The sequence below is a fragment of the Ambystoma mexicanum genome, chromosome 1q, assembly GCF_040938575.1.
Source record: "Ambystoma mexicanum isolate Mex_15411 chromosome 1q, UKY_AmexF1_1, whole genome shotgun sequence".
NCBI classification, from domain to species: domain Eukaryota; kingdom Metazoa; phylum Chordata; class Amphibia; order Caudata; family Ambystomatidae; genus Ambystoma; species Ambystoma mexicanum.
In genome coordinates this window covers 1,035,429,408-1,035,445,604 of record NC_090922.1, presented here as the reverse complement: position 1 = coordinate 1,035,445,604, position 16,197 = coordinate 1,035,429,408, and the positions used below count along the sequence as shown (strand labels likewise).

The following is a 16,197-nucleotide window of genomic DNA, read 5'->3' as shown; positions in this document are numbered from 1 at the left end:
TTGAATAAAAAAACTCAGGACCAGCTTAATTCAGGGCATTTGGGTTCCGAAGCCCAAGAGTACATCTATATTATAAGAGGAAGGATTCACAATAATATACAAAATAGCATTATGGGGGATCTAGCATTAGGGCGGATATGAATGGGAACTAAGGCCGGTCCTGAGTTCCCGATGCATTGAATTTCAGCGGTATACTTGCAGTAAGTTTCTCACCTTAACTGATCTTTAACTAACGTTTTTAATTGAAGTTGAAGGGTTTTGTTATTCCATAGTTTATTTCTGTACCACTGGCCATCGGCCGTGCCCACTGTATATTTTAGAACACTACCAGATAACTGGCCATAGCTGAATGGCCAGTGAGTTCTCACCCCCGACCTCACTGTATCTGTTAAAATTATGAAACTCATTTTAATTACTTTTTTGCCATAGCCGCGTATATATTTATAATTAGGGTTTCCTGTTTTTAGTGTTTCTTTATTCTCTGGTGTTTTTCCGGTATTTTCAAAACATTCTGAATCCTTGTTTATCAGTGTTTTCTCATGTGCCTACTTCAAACAATCACAGATGACTGTTTTTTCAACTGTAAACACACACATATTCTTTTATTGTTACATTGCATACAAACGTAGGGTAATATCTCTCATGACTGGCTGCAAGAATAACATATGCTCAGGTTTTTTTGCCCCCATAGTGGAAATCAAAAGCTGACACCTATGAATGTACACACAGTAAGTGAACATATGTCTTAAAGTGAAATATACAAATGTAGTTCAATTGATCTTCCCTTTAGAAGAAAAAGTGCAAGACAAAATAGCATAGGACTTTCAAAAAAAGAAATGAAGACCAGAAAAAGAACCTTAGAGAGGAAATGTTCAAATAAATATCCGGGCAAAGTATAAATGGTGCTCAACCTATAAACCCAGCAATCTGTAGTGGAATGATCCCAAGAAAACAAAATCCCAATACGAGACAAGTGCTTCTGGTTTTGTGGGTAAGCGTCTGCACTGGGAACATGACAACCTGAATAAACTCCTGGTAGCCAAATACTTGAGCAATCTTGCCAACCTCAAAGAAAACTAAGTGGTTGTGTTTGCCCTCTCAAAAAATGTTCTGCTGTCCACCAACATGTGTCCTTTACTTCGGCCCTGAAAAGCAGCCAGAATCAGGGGAGAATAACTGCACCACTGTCCAGGATTCCAACCTCTCTGGCCACATCCTGAGGAAATACTCATGCCTTACTTGCCCTGTCTTTATTTCTCCTCCTCACCCCAATGTCTGGCTGTCAACAATACTCTGCTCTATAAAGATAACTTGAAAAGTACACATACTATAGTGACACTCAAAAATATAAATCCATATAGAACTATGTTAGGCAAAAAGTGTACAATTGTGGTATTATTCCCCCATCTTGACTGGGAGGCTACAAATACCAGAATGCAATTCAGCAAAAGGCAACAGAAATGGTCTCTCAGACCATATAAATATATATATTCAGTGAATATACTTTGTTAAAGGGACGTAATGGTTACAAGTAAAACCAAACCCCCCCCAGAAATTCACCAGTTATAGTAAGTTAAGCAACCATAACTCACACTACCACCATGCACTGCTAAGACTTAACACCCAGGACAACAAATATGATATTACAATGCCTGTTTCCAGTGTATGGACTACAGATTCCAGCAGCTGTGTGTAGTTTTATAGCCTGGGTTATAGCCACAAAACACATTTTTTTGCCCCCCCCAGGCCCTCGCCAAGTGTCCCCTCGTCATTGATGACATCACTGATGCTATCACATATGAAATACATTTTGTTGAAAAGTCCCGACAAGGGGTTGTGTTCATAATGTTGGTAACAAGATGTCCGCGGTAATTGGCCAGCTTGCCCTTTAGAGTGCAATACATTCAAAGACTGACAGTAGCACGGTTTTAAAACAAATATTGTGGTTTATTTCTTTTTTTTTTCTTTGTGTGTTATGAGATATTTAAAACTAAGAAAACACACAGAATTCAGGACTGTGGACTATCTCCTATCCATGCAGTAACTGGACTGACCCTGCTTAGCTTCAAAACGAGTACGGGATCTGTCCCCTCAGGCCATGTCGCTTTAAGTGGTCTGGAAACTTGTGCTAAGGCTTTGAAGCTAAGCATGGTTGCTCCTGTTTACTGCATGGATGGGAGTCTTGGATGCCTGTTTCCAGTGTATGGACTACAGATAGCAGCAGCTGTGTATAGTTTTATAGCCGCAAAACATATTTTTTTTGCACCCCCAGGCCCTCGCCAAGTGTCCCCCTCATCTGTGCCAGCTCCTCCCACTCCTGATGACCTCCTCACCTCCCCGGCCCTCTCCCATTCCCCCCACGGCACACAGTGTTTCTGTGACGCAGATTGCTTTGAGATGTGAACTATTTGCGGCTATACCCCAGGTTATAGCCAAGGGTATGGGAAAAATGTTTGAGCCTCGTGTTGCAAACTTTGTCCCTAGCTCCTCTACAACTCCCACATTTCACATGGTTTCCTCTTGCGTCTCCCCTCAGCTCTAACCTGATGGCTTTGTGCATACCTAGTTGTCTTCTCAATTTCAGTCAAATCCGTCACAGGAGTCAAAAGTTATTAGCAATTCATTTCTTTGCGTTTCCTATGGGAGTCTGCCTCATCTTAACTATAGGGCGGCGACCGCCGTTCTATAATACATAGATACATATAAACATGCATGCAGCTACAGGTTTTTTACATGTGCATTTGTTTCAATTGCATTACATGCCTATTCTTGCACGCAGACTGCAACCATTCGAAGAACATTAAGTGGGACTGACATTGATTGTTTAATAGCTCACTTGTTCACTTGCTCATGCTACTGGTTGTGCTGCTCGATTTTACCTGCAGATTGAAATAGGAAGCAAGAAGCAGATCGGATTAGGAGTTATCAGCCCGGGGCCTGTCTTTAAGGCCCAAGCATAGCGAGGGCTTTTAATGAGGGGCCCTGGGCCGATAACTTCCGATCTAGCACGCCAGATAGAGTATGTATGCTATTAGGTAACCCGTGGTGCTGAGAGCATTGTATTTTGTTTAAATAAACAACATATTTTAGCAAGATAACCAACCACTAGCCATGGTCTTCAACACAAAACTAGGCAGTGGCCATGGCCTTTGGCTGTGCCGACTGTATATTCGGACATATTAATGGGCACTAGCTATGGCCTTTAGCCAAGGCCACTGACTATAGCTTTCCACCTTGCAACACTAACTGACCACTAGCTACAGTGTTTGGTGATGGCCAGTGACCACAGCCTTCGTCATGGCCAAGTCCATGGCCTAAATTGTTATTAAGAAAATCAAAGTTTTTATGCGCTAACATATTAATCACGTTATGTTTAATGCCGTTATCGATGTAATCTGTTATATACAATGTAATAGTTGTGATGTTATGATTGTGGTCATAGGCTGCGCAACAGGGGCCCGGATTAAGGTGGCTTTAGCTGAATTACATGGGTTTTGTTGCGTTATGTTCTCACCTTAACGTCCATGCAAGTAAAGTTTTTTCCTTAAATATATATATATATACAAGCATACTCTTTCTTATGCAACTTGATGGAATTCAAATATGTATATATGTATTGGTTGTATTCTACATTACAAGGGACCTAAAATATACATTAAGCAAATGGAAACATCCTTTTTAAATGTAGTGTCTTCCGCATTGAAGAGCAATTGTTGAGAATTTTATGTTAGTGTAAAACAACATTTTTGAAGAAAATGTCCAGTTTTTGTTTATTTTTTAGATCCACTGATGGGTGGCGCAGCTGCTGATATCCTTATAATGAACAGTGCCAACACTATGTTTCCAGTATTTGCTTCTTCTAAGATGCGAGGGTACTTCACTGGTGGGGAGGTTGATCTTTTTGAGGTAAAGACTATGAATCTTTCAGTGAATCAATGTACTGCTTCCAAGTGCAGGAACATTTTCCAACGCCACAGATAATGTTCACTGAGTTGTTAACTTAAGGCATGTTCCTTCTCTTTTATGCTACTCAGAACATGTTAGACACTATTGCTGGCCGACCTTGGTATAGTACCAAATACCCTCACTTTCCTCTAGCTTACATGCTTGAGGTAACATATACATAGGGTCCGCACAAATAAGGGCATGTTACAAGTGGGAGAATGTAACTTTTTAAGTTTACTTTGGAATTATGTGATCAATACGCTATGAGATCAGCTGAATTTGCATCCCCAGATTGACAGCCATCATTCACTCAGGTCTGCTTGCCTGTGACTTTTATCAGCAAAGCCTGTTTATAAAAGTCAAACTGACAAAGATTCCAAGGAATTCCATGAGGGTATGGTTTACCTTATCATGCTGGCTAAGGGGATGGACTTCTTATCAGACTATCAGACACCTGACCATCAGCTTGTCTCAGCCACATCCATGTTAAAATCAGGGCTAGAATCACACCATCTATACAATTCTAGCATGGATGTCAGTGCGACATCACTCACTTTTCCCAGGTTAGCCAAAGGGAAAGCCAACATTAACATTTGAATGTGGGTAGTACATGTCACAGTCAGTACATTATTTGAATGAAGTGTTTTGGGGGCTGATTGGGTCTTGAAGAAGAAGAGAGAGTTGAATTTAGCCTTTTCTCGCACTGATGTCACTGCAATCTTTCACATAAAAGAGAGATAAAGATATTTCTAAATTTCTAAATGCCATCCTCCATTTGACTCATACATGAGTGAATTCATGCTGACTGTGACTAAACTTTGTCCATTTTGTAAGATATCCAATCTTGTCTTGGAAGGTCCACAGGAAAAGGAGAATGGCACTTTTTTTGGCAACACATTGAGAGGCAAAATATATAATATCTTCATTGATCTTATATTCTTAGATGCCCCGAAATTAGTCAATAAATATTTTAACATGTTTCTGAACTGTTAACCTAATTTTGCCTACATATAGTGGTCTTCCAGCTGCTACGTGAATGTTTTTCTATGGAATCGTCCAAGGTGAAATTCATTCCTATGTCTCATTAGGTTGCTCTCCGAGCTGAAGGCCTGGAACAAACTCTGAGGAAGCAGAATGTCCCATTTGCTGAGTACCCAATGCGCAAAAAGATAATGCAGATAGCGAAAACTGTAAGATTTCTCTCTGTGTATCCACACCTATCCTAGCATTGCTACCTAACAAACATGATTGTCATATCTCACACCAATACATTTTGAATTTAACCAATAATCATGCATGATTCCCTCTTTAAAATGAAGAAAATATGTTTTTTCCCTAAGAAGTTACATACAAATGAGACCCCAACCACTCCTGCCTCCAAAAAGTGTACTTTTCTGTGATGAGAGTGCTTAATTGCTGTTTTCTTTGACAATACTTAGAATAACGCATCCAAAGAATTTGTTTGCCGTATGGAGGTCGCAAGGGTAAAACCTGATGCACAAAAGAATGTTGTGTGTGGGCTGACCCTGGCGGCCTGCGAGTGCAAACAGGGGACATGGTAAGTGCAATAAGTGGGCCTCAATGGGAAGGAGGTGGGCGAGGAGGGATGTGGAGGGGGGACATGGAGTGGAGCGAGGCTGCAGCTAATTGAGAATGGGTAGGGAAAGAAATAGAGGTCCCTCCCAAAAATAGCATTGGAAGAGTGCCACCTTGCTGGTGTGTGGCCTGCTGACTGTGGCACATCTCACAATTGACAGTACATAGAGACAGAGAACCAAAGCATGCACTCTAGCAAATCATTTGCCTCATTACTAGTTTGGCAATGCATTAAGGTAGTGGTGGTAATTCCATTACCCCTCTTTTTTTTGGATGGTAATGGAATCACTGGCAATATTACAGCACTGCCAAAATTCATGTTTGGCCACAAAGCAGAGTGTTTACCTCCAGCCAGCAGTCAGAGGTAAATTCTCCTCTTCAAGGCCAACGATTGGCAGATTTACCACAACAGATTTACCTATTGTGGTAAATCTGCCAAATTCCTAATGGCATCATATAGACTCAGAAAATGGGGATTAAAAGCACCATGCCGCCACTTCTAATCCGGTGGTAAACCCATCATACCAAGTGATGAGAGCAGTAATCAAGTTTAACAGTATATCTGTGGAAATACCACAGGGAACTCGTAATAAAGCTTCTTTACTTGTTACACATTTATCCTAACTATTAAAGCAAACAATTGATGAAATTGTTGTGAAAGGCTTTTAAAAATTTCACTAAGCAAAGCATCAAAGGTGACATAAATGGGAAAATTAGCTAAACACCGGAATTCTGAAAATTGAGGCTAGAGGATAGACTATTTATTACCAATTTCAACTGCATTTTAGTTCAATGTGGCTTTTTACCTTATGTGTGGATGTGTTGTTGTATTTTGATGGTTCTGTTATGATTATCTGTTAAGAAAAGGCTCAGTGCTGCTAACTCGTTCTATAGCATCTCTTGGCTCTCCACCACTGGACTCCTTGAGATGGGCAAGTCTTGTGGATCTTTTCAGTTCAGAATCGTTGCTTCCCTGAAAACCAACTGATGAGACCGCTGTATGTCCAACCAGGAAAGAAGCCTGTACGACTGTATCGGCCAGTAGGACCTCCTGGTAATGCACCAGGACGTCGCTGCTTTCCAAGGTGCGGTAAAGCTGAGAGGCAACCAAATGTGTGGAGCTGCCTCCTCAAGATAGTTACCATACCCTACTCCTGTTCACTAAGCTATGCGCTGAAGTAGATAGCAATATATATTGTCCCTAGGCATGCCATTACGTAGTGCATTTGCTAGCGTTATTCGCCTTTGCAAGGTATCCCTACAAAATATCCCCACGCAAAAGCGATATTTTTGTGGAGGATATTTTGTGGAAGCAGGGTTTGCGGGAGTGCCCCCCGCAGGGTCCATGGGTCAATATGTTGATATTTTTGTATCACAATATATTTTTGCAGTGATATGAACACATGGAAACCTTTCCAGTACATGCAGTTTAATGTAGCACCAGCTTACATCACTTTGGAGATAATGGGCCTCATTACAACTCAGGCGGTAAGGGGTTTACGGCGCCGTAAACAGCGCCGACCCTTACCGCCTGAGTACGAGGTCCCTTAGCGCCATGGAGATCTTAACGGCTGCTTTTTGCAGCCGTTAAGATCCATGGCGCTAAGGGACCATGGAGTTAATTACGCCACCGTAATTTACGGTGGCGTAATTAACGCCTTTCCCACTCCCATTATGCCCTATGGAGCAAAAATGGGAATGGGGAAGGGTAAATGGGGATTGGGGACTTACCGCCCCACCAAACTCGGAATGGGGCGGTTAGTCCGCCAACCACCATGGCGTAAACATAGTTTACGCCATGGTGGTAAAGTCACGGCCCAGGCGGTAACTTACCGCCTGGGTCGTAATGAGGCCCAATATACATCTACCCAGGTTCCTCACTACTACCTCTTACATCCAAGCTAACTCATCAAGCAGGACGATTCCCTTTTATCCAAATAAATGCTCACAACTTTAATGATTATGTTGTACACAGGAGATTTGTTTTCTTGTTCAATAATTAAAAACATATCACTATAAGTGCTGTGTTTTTTTCACATGTTCTTAGTTGTTTCAATGGAAAGGATTGCCTTCGGAAGTTCCTCTGATTTCTGCTTACATGAAACTATTGGGCCAGGAGATTTGCTTTGCTGACCTCAACAAGGAATCTATTCAGAGTGCAATCAAGGTAACACATGTTACATTTTAACACCCCCCATTGCTGGTCTTCCACTCGTTCCTCTGGTTTAATTCCCCCTCTGTTTCTTTGACCCATGAAAGGCTCTTTATGAACCAGCAGCAAGACACAGCATGGTGAAGAATGCCATGAACAAACTTCTCAATGGTGTTGCTGGACAATACTCCCAACCAATTTTGGCAGCTGAACTCCGCCACATCGTTCCCACCTGTGTTGGTCTACCCATGGAATTGAGCTTATATTCTGCTGCTGTCGCCAATGCTGCTATTAACAGTAAGATTTATCACAATTTGGATAGTCATTCACATTCTTAAAGTGGTAGTCTGATGAAATGTGCTTTCTCCTTGATTTGAGAAGGAGAGTGTTTTGTGTTAGATCCCAGATTGTTAACATTTTAGCAGTGCTGTTCTTTATTTAATGTGGATCTTTGTCTTTCACAGTTGATGTAAAGGTGGCACCCACTCCATCCTCGGATTTCAGTGTCGCTCAGCTTCTGGAGTCTGATATTCAAGTTCATGCTGATATTACTCCCAGGTAAGTAAATATCTAGTGATATTTAGGTACACATGCTGCTGTTGAACAAACTACTGACCTGGTTCTGACATTATGTTATGGACTTTTTAGTGCCCCACCTCGTCTACATTGCTTTGCTTCTGTGCACAATTGTGTGGGTGTGCTGCTGCTTTAGGATACTGCCACAGGAGCTAATTCAAGGAATTCTCTCTCCATAAGATTCACATCTTTGAGTTCCTAAATATGTAGCGGAATGACCCTATAGAGGATGGGAATTAAAGTCCAAAGACAGGTTGGAAATAGAGTAAGACATACCACATGTTAATCTTTAAACTCTTTAAATGGAACATGAGCGAGCTTAAGGGTACTGAGGCAGTGTACTGGATAAGAGAGGGTTTGGTGGGATTTACATGGGTGTTGATTTTAGTGATACCATGTTTCAGGAACATGTCCATGATATGGTGCCTTCTAGACAAGCAATATAAGAAGCTATGGCTAGATCAATAGATGCCAGACTTGCTGAGTGTTATTAGGTTCTTAATGTGCAACTTAAGCTATGCATTTGAAAGAGAAGCATGTTTGTAGCTGTTACTGATGTGGCCAAATGTAAGGCAGCCCATAATGAACTAATTTCAAAGAATGTGAAATCACGCTATGAGTAGCTTTGCATGACTTCAGAAAAAGTTATATTCATGAACCAATCCGGTTGGTCCACACACCTCTCTCCTTTGCCAGGAGAGAGTTACTTGAATTTGGGTCTGCGAGTGTGCAGATTTAAGACGCCATCTTTGTCAGCTTTACTGATCTGTAGGATCAAGTGATTGCTAATTCAAGGTGGTGGCCACTTTCCTAGTCATCGATATGTTGTTGCAAGATCAGTGAACCTGCCGGAATCTGAATTGTTGCTCTCGGGAGTTAGTCTGTAGCACATGCAAGTGTGGTTTGAGCATATTTCAGGAGCACTCAACGTCTTAGCATGGCCTCTGTACAGAGGTACCATCTGATGGACATAAGGAACTAAACCCATGTGCTCTCCACCCTCTCATCTGTATTATGCGTGTTGGCATCTCTCTGCTTCAGGTGTGACTTGCAATCTCAAAAGTAATTTGGGAGCCAAGACTAATTAGGAAGATGATGCCCCACTGGCCACTGGAATAAAGGGGTAATTTATGGTTGTGTTTATCGCCTACCAGCCTTTTAGAGGGGTACGTCATTCATTAGGAGAGATTTAACATGTATTCTTCTAATAAATGCTTAAGATAAGCTAGCAGTTTAACAATAAACATAGTGTGGGGATGACAACCTCTGGATCAATTGGGCGCTGGTAGGGTATGATGGTCCAGTGGTCGCTGTTGAGCGATTTTGATGAATTATATGGTCCAGTCAGGTCTTAATCATTAATTTGTTTATTTTTGGTTAGTTAGCACCAAAGAAAACATCATTGTAGACATGAATGACAAGTTTTTGACATGGTAAATCGCTACACAGCCGACGCGCGTTTCAACTTAAGTCTTTTTCAAGGCCAATTGTGTTAAGGGGTGGGCTTCAAGATACTGTAGGCTGGTCCTCCCAGATATGGGCGCCAGGGGGGCTGGATAGCCGATCGTTGGTCGGGTCCAGCGGTTTCGTTGCGTGCGAGCGTTCTCGGAAATCCGTGTGCTGAGATTCGGAAACAAGAAAAGAGGAGGTGCGCAGGAGAAAGGGAGTCCCGCCACGATTAACTCCACCCTTGCTAAAACTATAACAATAAACATAGGCAGATTTAACAAGTTCACAAAGGGGGGTAGAATAGAATGTTCCGTTATTTGGCTCCATGCCTATGTAACTCAACCCCGATTACACATAGGGATCTGCCCTACTTACAAGAATAACCTACTAATTCCCAATGCATTATAGCTAAGGAACCAACCTCCCAGTTGTATTGCATGTGAGCTGACAATTTAGTCCTAGTGCAATGAGGCCACTTGAATTCTAAAAGTACCGCCATTAACATACCATAGCATAACACAACACAACATAACATAGCACATTATAATTAGCTGGAAGATTAAAATGCTATCCACGTCTAGTTAATCTCCATCATGTCAGCTCTAGTCTCCCTGACAAGTGCTGTCCTTGTGTATATAATATGCAAGTTTTACTCTTTTAAGCACTGCAACCACTTGAAAAAGATCCATTGGTGCTATATGGCAATGGATAAGCTGGTGTAGTTAGTGTTTATGCTTGGATTCAACTGTCATCTTGGTGGATTTCATAGGGTAATGAGTTCAAATTCTGTGATGTCTGCTTACAGAACAGCTTTTGCAAATTGAAGATCAAAGAGAACAGGCAGGACAGATATAACTACATGTATCAGTAATCAAACTGGGCCTTTGACACGGAAAATTGCAATGTGAAATGCAGAGGGTCTTGTTCACTAGGGTAAGCTAGGGTGATGTGGCCTTATCAAATGAACCTCGTTTTAATGTATTTATTTAATTAATATGGAGTTTATTTATGGCTCCAGCACATAATACTTATTCAGTTCACAGTCCTGTATTGACTAGATGATCGCAAAGTCAGTGGCTATAGTGACTGTGTAGAGAATGCGGGATCTTTCCCCAATAGTGGAAAAGCCAGACATTGGCTCTCATTACAGGGTTGCCGGTAAAACCGTCCGGAAGGCGGCGGGTTACCGGCAACCCTGTAACACTGTTTCGGCCACCTGCCTCGCCGGTGCCATCGGGGTATCATGACAGGCGGCGGAACGGTAAATCCCCATTCCTGTGGAGTCTCATGAAGTACCGGCACAGTTGCTAACGGTGCTTGAGTGAAAACACTGCCGGTAGGTGTCTGAACTCCCGGCAGGTCCAGAAAGGGTGCCTGTACTTTTCTACTGGCACGCTTGTTTCCTGACCGCCAAACATTTAATGAGGCCCATTTGTCCACTTGTTCCGAAAGATTTAGCAAAGGTGTATGTTTTCTGAGTCAGGTTCGGATTTTGAACTTCCATTTATTAATAAATATAAATTGTGTCAATCAGAAACACTTAAAGAAATGCATATAGTAGACAGGGCAGCCCTGCGACACAACGCCTTCAACTAGTGTAATGCACACTGGACACTGTATGAGATGATGCTAGGAGAAGAGCAGAACACAGGTTGGGATGAAAACAGATGGAATGACACAGAGAGGAGTAACATCCATCCACTGTGGAGCATATTAATGTATGTGCAGTTATGGTCAAGGGGGCTATCAAGGGGTGAAAGAAGAGTTCCTGCATACTGTGGGAACACCTTTAAAGTAGAAGAGATGGTGGTTGAGGGCAGACTTGACCACAATAATATTGATTGTGTTTTTAATAGCAGGGTGTATAGAGTTCCAGTGGTGAGGGGGATGAAAGAGCAGAAGCAGAATCAAAAGGCTGTGCGGGGCTGGTGAGGGGAAGAGAGATTGAGAAGGGTCCTAGGGGGAGACTGATGAGTGATAGAAGCAGTCAGGTAGGGGGTTCGTTTTTGAAAAGATGTAAGGTGAGTTTCAGGAATAGAAAAGTGTACACTGGCTAGTTGGGCATAGAGAATGATCTATTTAGGCAGTGGGCAAGAGGTTGGTGATGAGCAGGAGAGATTATAACTTTTATGAGTGGACAAATTGTGACTTTTGTCAAGAGGGGCAAAGGAGTAATGAGGGAGGCTCAAAAGAAAGATCAGGCAGCGTCAAGATGCAGATGAGCAGTTTGTTGGAGTGCTAGGTGTGACGAGGGTGGGTCTTCCTGATGTGTAGCAGGTTGATCTGTTCAGCTCTGGTAGCAGAGACAGTGAAATGATGGAGCTTTAGATTGCTATTGTTGGAGGACCCCAAAGATGCAAGCCTTGAACACTTGGGGAGGTGCTCGGGGGAAGAAGGTGGTAATAAACAGGGGTTGAGGCATTGAGGGCTGGAAGATAAAGGAATTCAGTTTGAGAGGTTTCCACCATTAGACAATGGAGACACAGGTAGTTGAGAGCATGTGGATACCTCTGAGAATAGGTCTGGTGTGAAGGTGGGAATTGAGAAGAAGAATTAAGTTTATTAATACTGAGGTTGAAGGGTGTAACCCTTATGGACTGTCCATGCGGTCTCCGTTGCTGTTAAATTACAGGTGCAATACATGAATACCCCTTTCCTGTAATATGACTGTTTTCATGCCTGTATGGAACGCTGGATGGTTGAGCAGCTGGGGGGTCCAGAGTGGGCCCTGGGTAACAGACTTCCAGATCAATCGATTTCTAATCATGTCTGCTTCATTTATATTTAGATCAGAAGGGCTGGGATAAATTATAACATAGTAAAATCTCAAAACTTTTTGGACCATTGCCCTGGCGGCTCTGTATGCAAAACAAAGGGGCTTGAATGTGATTTCTTGCTTCACAGGTGGAGAGATTTCAGAATGGAGGTTAAATGGTCAGTGTTCCTGATCAATGAATACTCTGCCAACATGTTATTACAAACCTTGGCAGACTATTCTGTACTTATCAAAGCCAAACAATGGCTACTTAAGGAGGCCATGGTAGATGTTACCAACACAGTTGAGTTGTGTTGAAACTAGTGCATTAATCTCAGAAACCTCATGGCAAAATGAATGTTTAATCTAAGGCCATCTTGTAATCCACGATGATCCCAAGATTCATTATGGACATGACGATAGGGAGCCACTTCATCTCCATATGCTGAGCAAAGTGCTCTTTGCGGCAGACATTGATGAAGGATGTATCCACCCCTAGAGGAAGCAAGAACAATGCCCTACTCTCATGGAGGATTTGCACTGTAAATTAGTTTTTCGGCTTAAATATTATTATATGGCGAATCAAGGCATTGATGGGCAATGTAATAAAAGGGAGAATGATCTTCTCTAATGAGAGCCTTTACATGCCTGTGCCTTTATGCAAATTACCACTTCCTGATATGGTTCCTATATATTTAATACTCTTGATTGAGTCATGATTGTATTCTACTGTACTAATGTAGAGCCATCCAGGCTGTTCTCATTTCCTGATGTCCGCTCTAGTTATAATTTTGCATAGACAGCGGGTCTTCCATTGTCTGTTCGGTTAATACTGACATGAACCATAGCTATAAAATAAATCAGCAGACAAAAATGGGGACCAATAAATACACGCCAACGTTTTGATGCAGCTAGAGGGGAGAATCCATCACGGGAAGCAGGAGAAATACATTTTCCCACAGGATTGCACTGGGGTAACAATTATTTTAGGTGGGAGAAAGTGAAAAATAACAATATTTTAAAATTGAACGATCAGGAGTCTCCCTCCTACATCTGGAGGGTTGGCATGTATGCAATATGAATGGTGGCTTTTGTCCTGTCACCCAAGAATGTGTTATACAAACTGCAATGTATTTGTTTAAGTGGCCTGGAGTTCATTGTGATCTGGGTAGCCTATGGCAACCTATCCGTGGTACAGGCTCAAAATGTTACAGGAAACCAAGGTTGATGGGAATGTTTCTGATGATATATAATAGATTTGGAGATAGCAATCTTATAGTTGTGGTTAGGTTGGACTCGACATAGGAGAAAACAAACTTTCCAAAGAGAAACCCTTACCAAACCTATTTGAGAGACATTTATTCGAACGTTTTGAGAGATTCCTTCCGGGGGAAAGAAACACGTATTTACTCAGTTTCATCAAAATGCTGGATGGAGTGACACCAAACATTCCCTAAATACGTGTTTCTTTACATTTTTCCCTTAGACATTTCTTTTTTAAAAAGCTATCCAAAAAAGGGAAAACGTGAGGCACAAAAATTCTGAGCTCACTGACCAGCCCATAGAAGTGCATGCTGCTATTGCAGAGCCTGGTTAGTTCATTTGGATTGGCAGATCTATGAACTGAAGTGGACAGAAGTTAGAAGCAGCTTGGTTAAATTAAAGAAAGCAATTCGGATTGTTTGGTGATGTACTGCACATTTTTAGTTGGCTGCCATCTTGATCTAAGGACTTCACCTGGGGGTTTGCAGGTACTATGTTGAAAGTGATTGGGAAACGGGCATGGACCAACACTCTGGGTCACTCACACAACGGGTTATGGGCTGCACTAGAATCTGACTTGTTTTAATGGAAAGGTGGCGGATTTGTCAATATGGTCTTCACCCTTAGCTTTATGACCCCAATTAAATTCTGCAGATCAGGATCTGTGAACCTGTCTTTTAGATGGTGGTGGTCAATGGGGGTGTGTTTGTTGTACTGTGAGCATAGTCATAGGCAGTGGCCCAGGCACAGTTATTCCCCTGGAATAGTGTCCACCGGGCATAGCTGTGGGAACTTTGGGTAACTTTGATGTGCCTGAGGCACTAGCCATTACAAGTGGGCACATTGGCTCTCTTTGAGGTGGCCAGGGCATTGCCAGATGCCACGCACTGGCAAAGGGTTTGCTGGGCATGGCCAACGGCCAGATCCAGTGGGTAATTTATGACTCTTTGAGGTACACTGTTCATGGCCAAAGGTCATGCCCCAGACCAAGTGTCTACAGTGGCCACTGCAGGTATGTTAGTGTAGATCATTAAATCAAAATAAACAAATAACAAAAAACCTACTCGAGTTATAGATAACCTTCTTTAATAATATTTTAAAAATTCACAGAAAAACCTTCACTTGAAATAACGTGTTGTTTTCAGAGCAAAAAATAAAAAGCAGACACATTCACCAGTTATGATGACCAAGCCAACCATAGGTTGGACACCACCCGTGACTGCCCATGATGTGTTCTATCAATAAGCCAAGATGTGGTCTGATGTCTAAGAGATGGTTGTTGGATCAGAAAACCTGTGCTCAAATCCCTATATCCTCAGGTGCCTCGGTTCCCTTCTCTGATGCTCTGTAAAAAAATACTTCGAAAGAAGCTTTGTAGCGCCACTCGGTGCAGCATAAAAAAAGTGACCTGCTTTCCTTTGAATATCATTAAGTGGCCTGGGAAATGGTTTTAGGAACAGAAAAACGATTAGTTTGACATTTCTGAAGTAGCATCCTGTTCTGTATGAAAAGGTGCCCAGTCGTTGCCACTTTGTGGTTTGAATAGCTCATGTGTGTGCCTGTGCAAAACGGTCAGAGGAAATAGGATAAGAAATTAGGGCCTTACAAGGGAGGAATGCCCAGTGCATACTTGAAACTCTACCCCTCCAAGGCCAAATTCCTACTCCTCACCAACAACACCAAACACCCTGGCTATCAACCATGAATTCTAAGGGATTCACACATGAGCTCACCTCATACACCAAATCCCTAGGGTTCCATATTGGCAAACACCTCTCCTTCAAGACACACATAGCTAAGAAAACTCAGACAGCTTGGTATCAGCTCTCCCTCCCGTAAGGAAGTCAAGACCTTCCTCCCTCCATACAGCTTTAGATCCACCGTTCAAGCACTGGTCTTATTCCACCTGGATGGGGCAGTGCACCCCTCAAAGGCATCCTGTCCTCCCTTGCGCCCCTGAGAGTGTCCTACACACAGCTGCACACCTCATCAAGGGCCTACACAGATACAACCATATCACCTGGTCCCTCTTTGGCCTTCACTGGCTCCCACTGCAGGCACAAATCACCTTCAAGTTTTGCTACATCATCTAAAAAGCAGTCGCCCATAAGTCACCAAGCTACCTTGCGAGAATCTCAGCATCTCCGGAGGACAGCATATCACCAGGAAGCCAGGACATGTGCAGACTTGAAATCCGCAGCTGCAAAAAGGAAAGGACCAGAAAACAAGCCTTCTCTGCCTACACCCCAACAATATGGAAATTCCTCCCTGTCAGCATCAGATTGGCCCCAGTGCTCCTACAATTCAGAAAATAACTCATGACCTACCTCTTCAGGGAATCTCTCTGCCTCAACACATACACCATCACATCGCCCCTCGGGCCATCGACTTACTAGAGGCCGCCTGCCCCTCTCCTCCCCGCCACATGGTACAGCTGTACCCCTCTGATGTGCCCATCTGC

The 16,197-nt window shown here is 42.6% G+C and overlaps 1 protein-coding gene across 1 annotated transcript in view; it reads left to right on the top strand.

Moving 5' to 3' along the window:
* Positions 1-16,197, top strand: part of LOC138540840 (vitellogenin-A2-like) — a 73,053-nt gene that overhangs the window by 17,288 nt on the left and 39,568 nt on the right. Inside the window, exons 14-18 of the mRNA XM_069641713.1 lie at positions 3,782-3,906; positions 5,034-5,135; positions 7,589-7,708; positions 7,801-7,990; positions 8,158-8,251. Of these exons, the coding sequence (XP_069497814.1) occupies positions 3,782-3,906; positions 5,034-5,135; positions 7,589-7,708; positions 7,801-7,990; positions 8,158-8,251 (631 nt within the window). The remainder of the gene's footprint in view (positions 1-3,781; positions 3,907-5,033; positions 5,136-7,588; positions 7,709-7,800; positions 7,991-8,157; positions 8,252-16,197) is intronic.